Below are 7,400 nucleotides of genomic sequence, written 5' to 3' on the forward strand. Positions count from 1 at the left end.
AATTTAATACTCTCAGAATTAAGCCGGTATACAAAATATAAACCAACTTCTTGTAGTTGAGACCAATCAACTAAACCTAGTTCACTTAGTTTCTTCACTATCCTGCGCTTCCGACATTCAATAAGTGCACGCACTAGAACAATTTGGATCGTATTCCAAACAGTAAAGGAACAACAAATCTGTTTGGTAACAACTGTATTGATTCTTTCCAGATAAATATATCTCAAGTCATATGCAAAGGCTCTTCCGTTTAAACTAATAAACTCCTTTGCCTGGTTAGATCAATCCAATCTCTATTACCTAAGTAATAAGGTTCGACCTGTGTTGTCTCAAGAAGAATCTGAGGATGAATTTAATCTCATGATGATAGATGCACTGGACCCTATGGTTGCTTCTCCTTCTTCAGCCCATGACCCTGTAAGTGCTCTTATATTTTCTCAGTTTTATTATATCTGCTAAAATCTTTACCTTGTGAATTTTCTATAGTAATCATCATGAAATTCCTGTGCTGGAACATAAATGGGTGTTGTTCTGACAAGAAATGGCGTCACTTGTTGAACTTAATTAGGAAATACAAACTGGATAAGATTTGTTTGTTAGAAACCATGGTAGATGCTGAAACAATTAGTAAATACACTCATCACTTGCCTTTTGATGTTTGGTCTATCATTCCTGCTGTGGGTAAATCTGGGGATCTTGCATTTGGTCATTTTGAAAAGTCGAGTATTGAAGTTCTTGGTATGTCTTTAAACATGATCCATATCTTATATGACATTACACCGACAATAAAAAACTGTGTGGTTTCTTTTATTTACGGTTCTTTAAACCTAGTTGGGATGAAAAATCAATGGAACTTTCTAACCAATATGAATGAGAACAACAACAATCCTTGGTTATTAGTCGGAGATTTTAACTTCATCTTGCATAGTTCTGAAAAACAGAGTGGTAATCCAGATAAATCTTTTCCTCCTAATTTTGTTAGAGAAAATCTTTTAAAGATGAATATGAATGAAGTGTTTTCTTTTGGCAATCCTTTCACTTGGTGTAATAGAAGATCAAAAATCCAACTGATTTGATTTTTGAAAAGCTAGATAGGGGATTTATGAATGATAAGTGGGTCACAACTCTTCCTCATGATAGAGTCACCAATTTAGGGAGAGTCTACTCTGATCATAGCCCTATATTGGTTAAGTGTTTTCATTGGGAAAAGAATATTAATATTCCTTATAAATTCTTTAAATGTTGGCAACTTAATCCTGACTTCAAAGGTGTGCTACATACTTCTTGGTCTAAAACTGTAAAAGGTTCTCCTGGTTTCGTTGTGGTTAACAAGCTCAAAAATGTGAAGACTGATTTAATTAAATGGAATAGAAATTCCTTTGGTCATATTAAAACTATTATAGGTAGATTAAATTCGGAGTTAGAAAAACTTCAGGCTTTACCTTATTCTCCTCAAATTGGTGGTTATATCCTAAATTACTCTCAACAGTTGGACTATTGGTATGAGTTGAACATAGTTTCTACAAACAAAAATCTAGAATCGACTACTTTACACAGTATGAGAAAAACACTCACTTTTTTCATAATACTGTGAAACTCAGAAACATGTACAATACAATTCACACCATTAGAGATGATCAAGGTAACTGGATTGAGAATAGAGAGCAGGTTGCTGATTTTCTTTCTAAACATTTCAAGAAAATTTATACTACTTCCATCCCTGGGAATAAGGATATTGAAGAAGCTCTAAGGTTTGTCAGTCTTATTATTTCTGATGAAGTAAATTCCTCCTTAACTGCCATCCCTTCGATTGATGAAATCACGGATACAGTTAACAATCTGGCTCCTTGGAGTTCTCCGGGACCGGATGGTTTCCCGGCGGGATTCTTCAAGGATAATTGGGACATTGTTCAGTCTAAAGTTGTGTCTCATGTTCAAAGTTTTTTCAAAAATAAATTTATTCTTAAGCAATCTAATTTCACTTTTATTACTTTAATTCCTAAAACTAAAAATGCCTCCTCTCCGCATGGCTTCAGACCTATTAGTTTAGCTAATTCAGTCTACAAAATTATTTCTAAAATTCTAACTAATCGATTGAAACCTCTTTTAGACTCTTTGATTTCTCCTTTTCAATCTGCTTTTGTTGCCAATATATAGATTCATGATAATATTGTTATCACCCATGAAATTCTTCATTCCTTTAGAAAGAAAAAGAAAAATTCAAAAAATGGTCACCTTGCTATTAAGCTTGATTTATCTAAGGCTTTTGATAGGTTGGAATGTCCTTTTATTCTTGCGGTTTTTAGGAAGCTTGGTTTTTCTGAAGACTGGTGTTAAATGATCTTGCAATGTATTAGTATAGTTTCTTATTCTGTTCTGGTTAATGGCTCACCTGGAGACACCTTCTTTCCTACTAGGGGCATTAGACAGGGTGATTCCTTTCTCCTTACATATTTATTCTTTGTATGGAAGTTATGTCTCAACTGCTTATAAAAGCTGAAGATGAAAAACTGATTCAGGGTTTTAAGTTCAAAAACAATAGTCCGTCGATTTCACATTTATTGTTCGCAGATGATTGTATGTTGTTTGCTAAAGCTTCTATTACTTATGCTAGGAATCTTATCAAGATTATTAATGTCTTTGCTAAAGCTTCAGGTCGAGCGATAAATTTTGAAAAGTCGGGTTTCATCACTAGTGGTAAGATGCATCATAGGCATATAATTTTTTTATCTAGAACCCTTAAAATGAAATTTCTTAGTAACTCTGAAAAATATCTAGGTACCCCATTATTTATAGGTAAAGATAAAACTAAATCCTTCAATTTTCTCATTGACAACTTTTATGCTAGATTGAGTTCTTCTAAGAAGTCCAATTTAAATGTTGCTGGTAGAACTGTGGTTACTAAACATGTGTTGTCTAGTTTAGCTATTTATCATATGGCTTGCTTTCCTCTGACGAAAACAGTTACGTCTAAAATTGATGTTATTCAAAGAACCTTCTGGTGGTCAAAAAAAAATCCTAAACATGCTGCTTACTTTCGTTCTTGGGGTGATATTGGTAAAGCTAAATCAAGTGGAGGTTTAGGTATTAGGAATACTTATGCCACTAATAGAGTCTTTATCTGTAGACTTGGTTGGAGAATTATTAATAATCCGAACATATTACTTACTACATTTTTAAAGGATAAATATTTTCCTAACCAGAACTTATTAGAAATTGACAAAGCTGCTGATACTTCCTCCTGGATCTGGAAAGGTATTGTAAAAGGGTTACACTTTATCAGAGCTAATTCAGTGGTAAAAATAAACAATGGGGTTTCTACTCGTATATGGAGTTCTAACTGGATTCCAGGGTTTAGTAATCCTCCTATTTCTGCTCATTCTTCTCACAGTAATTATATCTTTGTTAATGACCTTATAGATAATCATAATAAGTGTTGGAATGCCAGTCTGTTATCTACCTTATTTTCTCCTGGCGATGTTATCAGAATTAGATCTATTAGGTTAAATCTTAATCAGTGTGACTCCTTAATATGGGCTCACACCAGAAATGGTAAGTTTACGATTAAGTCAGCCTATAGAATTTATATGAATGATTTTAGAGCCTCTGAAGATTCGTCTTTTTGGAGGAAAGTTTGGGGTATTGATTGTCTGCCAAAGATTAAGTTCTTCTTGTGGAAAATTTTCGCTCAAATGCTTCCTATCAACTATATGCTTCAGCTTTATAACCCGTATGTGGATGTGATTTGTCCTCTCTGTCATTGCCATAAGAAACTGTATTGCACTTGTTTGTGAAATACTCTGTCGCTTCTCATATTTGGTTTGGAGTTTATTTATAGCACTTGATTCTTACGGATTTGGACTTGATTGATGACTTTTTTCTGTTTTGGCATGATTCAGCTCTTGGTATTTCTCCTTTTAGAGTCTCTTGGACTAGTATTGGTGCTATTGTCATGTGGTGTATATGGAAGTTAAGATGTGATGTGCTTTTTAGACAGACTACTATTGATTTGAACAAGGTCATTTTGGAAACTGAGAAAATGATTAACACCTATATCGCCCCTCCTGTTTGCTCTGGTGCTCTTGTCAGAGATTATAAAGTCCCCTTAGATGTTGTGAATCATTTTATGTTCTCCGATGGTTTTTTTAAAGATTTTAAAATGAGTTTGGGTGTTATCTGGTGTGATATTTCAGGAAAATTAAAGAGTTCTCGCTCGGACTTTGGCTTGATTCCAGATGCAATAGGTGCTGAAGTTGCTTCTCTCATTTTGGCGATCTCTTGGGCAGAAGAGATGAATCTTTCCAAAGTTGTTTTTATTAGTGATTGTCTCCAACTAGTGGATTATGTGAATGGAGTCAGCTCTAATATTACTTGGAGAAGTGAATATCTTCTCAATCAGTGTCGGGTTTTAATTTCTAGTTCTTGCTCCTTTGAAGTTGTTTTTGTAAAACGTGTGAAAAACCATCTAGCAGATCGGCTTGCCCGTAGAGCTAGAAATTTTAGTCTTAAGGGTCTTTGGGTATCCTATCCCTCTTTTTTGATCTCTCTTGTGAGGAAGGAGAACTTGAATGTTGTTTGTAATTGGTGGCTCTTTAAAAGAGTCACAAACTAATACCGCAAGTGCACGGTGTCGAGGTGTAGAACAATGCAAATACGGGTTGAATCCACAGAGACTAGGGTGTATAGTTGAAGTTTTTAAGCTAGTTATCTAAATTAACAAGGCAGTAACTAAAGCAATGAGGTAACAATGACAGAGAAAAAAGAAAGTGAAATTCAGTGGCAGTGAATAAGAAACATTGAAACAAAGACAAACAAACCAAGGCTGTGAGCCAAGGGCAGTGACAGAACTGAAAAATAGTAGCATGTAAAGCAAGTAAACAGGAACATGGTAGGGATTTTGAATCCACATCTTGATCCTAAACTAAGGCAGATCCTAATCAAATCATGTTCTTGTTTCATCTCAGGGAAGATTATGGATGATTTAACTAATCTTACTAACTTACCCCTAGCATCAACTGTCTTCTCACAGTACAGCTGATCACAGGCTTGTTTGCTCAACCAGTTATCTAGCAATCCGCATTAGTGGAAGGTTAATCCCCTAAGTTCTCTAGTTCACCCCTAGCATTGAGTGTCTTCTTACAGCACACTCAATCACATGTGCATTTGATCACTAAGTTTACTAACTTCCCTACTTCAATTAAGCACAGTCCTTCAAATGGACTGAATCCTTAGCTACTCTCACTCTTACACCCCTAGAATCAGCTGTCTTCTTACAGCACAACTGATCACAGGTGCATTCACTCAACTAGCCAATTATCAATCCTACTTAGTTTCAGCACTACAAGAACAGTGACATGAACAAGGACTATCCTAGCTTACAATTCAAGAGTATCATCTAACCCCTAGCAAATGGAGTTAGAACATAATGAAATTAAATGACAATGGAATTGAAATTGTTTAAAACATTGAACTAAACTTGAACTGAAATTAAATTCTAAAATGAACTGAAATTTACAAAACAATTTAAACTAAGAACTAACCCTTGAGGCACTGGCTATTCCAGTCCTCTTGGGTGAAGCACTGGCTAGCCCAGGCATGTCTTCTAACACACACCCACACATCATATTTATAGTTACAAGCTTCAATTAGGGTTCTACACAAGTTTTCCCCAAATCCCCAAAAACAGCAGAAATTAGGGTTACTGATTTACCTAATTTGATGGGATGATTCGTTCCCATGTCTTCGACCCATCCTTCCTATGCTCTTCCTTATCCATCTCCTGTTCCAACTGCTCCTCTAGCTCGAGCTATTTTATCAATTTCTCTTCTTTCCTGTCTCTGAAACCCTAGGAGAGAAATTGGTATGATAGCTGGATAGAAAGAAGGGGAAATAGATGGGGTTTCGTTAGGTAATAGCCATGATGGCTTTTGGTGGTGGTTGTGGCAGTTGAGGAAGGTGGTGGTGATAATGGTGGTGCGGCAGGGTATGGTGGTGTTGCAGAGGGTGAGGGAGAAAGAGAAGAAGTCGATGGAAAATGGATTGGGTGCGTTTGTTTTCGGTATAGGGTATTTGGTACTCGGGTGTTGAGCGGGTTTAGCAATTGTTGATGAACAACGAGGATGAGACGTTGGATGCGAAGATGATGGATCGATCTAACGGCGAGACAGAAGGAAGCGAGGAGCGACCGTTGGATGCGGAAGTACAACGAAACTGACGGCTCAAGATGGAGTTAGGTGATGTAGTGTTAGACAGGAGCTTCAGACTTTGATGTACTGACTATGCTGCGACCGTAGGATGCTGAGATGATCCAATCTGATGGCTAGAAAGAGAAACGAGTATGGATATAGGAAATGGATTTGGGTGAGAGTTTTGGGCCTTGGGTATGCCAAACCCATATCTTTTCTAAGAACAATTCTTCCTCTTCAAGCCCACTTCTAGCCTTTTGGTCTTGTGCACAACATTCTTCGCGGCTTCCTTGTGTGATTCCTCTTGGCTTCCATCACTTTTCTGCTCTTTTCCGCTCTGAAATTCATCCAAACTTTATTTATTACCTAAAAATGCAAAATTAGTTAATAAAAATATTTATTCTTAAAAACAAAGAAAATACAGAATATAGGATAAAATGTAGAATTAATGCACAAAAGATGAGTTAAATGCCAAGAAAAATATATATAAATATGCACTTTTTAGCACTCATCAAATACCCCCAAACCTGAATTTTACTTGTCCTCAAGTAAAACAAAACTAAGGAAATCCTACCTATACCACTGTCGCTGGTCTCTCGAATGCATTTAGCATATACACTAAGCCTTTTAAACCACTAAGTGTCCCTAGTGGACGAGTGAAGTCTCGTGAAGGTTTGCTTAGAACGTACCTACAAAGTTCTAGGACAAAATATAAGCTCATATTCCATGAAATGTGACATGTGCAAGACAGTAGAAGCTCACAGCAAAATGGAGATGTCAATCTAGCTATCAAAGGCACAATCCTAGCACTGATAACAAATAAAGACATCTGATAAGAGTGTTAAGTGTATCTACACATGTGTCTAGAATGACCTGAAGTTATGACTACTAATCACCAAGAGATAGTTTTTAGGCTAAGAACCGAATTCTAAGCCAAGCTAGATGTCCGGCTTTACGAGAATTGTGAATGTTCACCCAATGAGTTGGTGATATTTCAGTTTATCCGCGTTATACATCGATGGCTGCACCCTCCTTGCTTATTACAAGACTATTTACAACAAAAAGATGACTCTTTACATGACTCTTATTTACATTGATTACTCTCTTTTATTTTTGGAACAAGAGAGAATATTGTCTTTAACATGACAAAACATGGAATAAATAAATACTTGATTGGTTATTTTTTTTTTTTTGATTTTTTTTTTTTGATATTTT

At 36.0% G+C, this 7,400-nt stretch overlaps 1 protein-coding gene across 1 annotated transcript; it reads left to right on the top strand.

Moving 5' to 3' along the window:
• The first annotated feature begins 605 nt into the window (after positions 1–605).
• Positions 606–4,612, top strand: LOC113296355. The gene is made up of 7 exons (XM_026544662.1): positions 606–738; positions 1,305–1,488; positions 1,602–1,751; positions 2,358–2,431; positions 2,572–2,697; positions 2,797–3,552; positions 3,900–4,612. Exons 1-7 carry the CDS (start codon positions 606–608, stop codon positions 4,610–4,612), a joined length of 2,136 nt encoding a protein of 711 aa, XP_026400447.1.
• The last annotated feature ends 2,788 nt before the right edge of the window (positions 4,613–7,400 follow it).

The sequence above is a fragment of the Papaver somniferum genome, chromosome 7 (assembly GCF_003573695.1).
Source record: "Papaver somniferum cultivar HN1 chromosome 7, ASM357369v1, whole genome shotgun sequence".
Lineage (NCBI taxonomy): Eukaryota > Viridiplantae > Streptophyta > Magnoliopsida > Ranunculales > Papaveraceae > Papaver > Papaver somniferum.

Bases quoted from the DNA above. Each gene is read 5' to 3' on its own strand.
- LOC113296355 (XM_026544662.1), top strand. From the start codon at position 606: ATGGTAGATGCTGAAACAATTAGTAAATACACTCATCACTTGCCTTTT. The intron at 1,489-1,601 runs GTTGGACTATTG...TGTGAAACTCAG, and splicing joins ATCCTAAATTACTCTCAACA to AAACATGTACAATACAATTC. The intron at 1,752-2,357 runs GTTTGTCAGTCT...GCAATGTATTAG, and splicing joins GATATTGAAGAAGCTCTAAG to TATAGTTTCTTATTCTGTTC.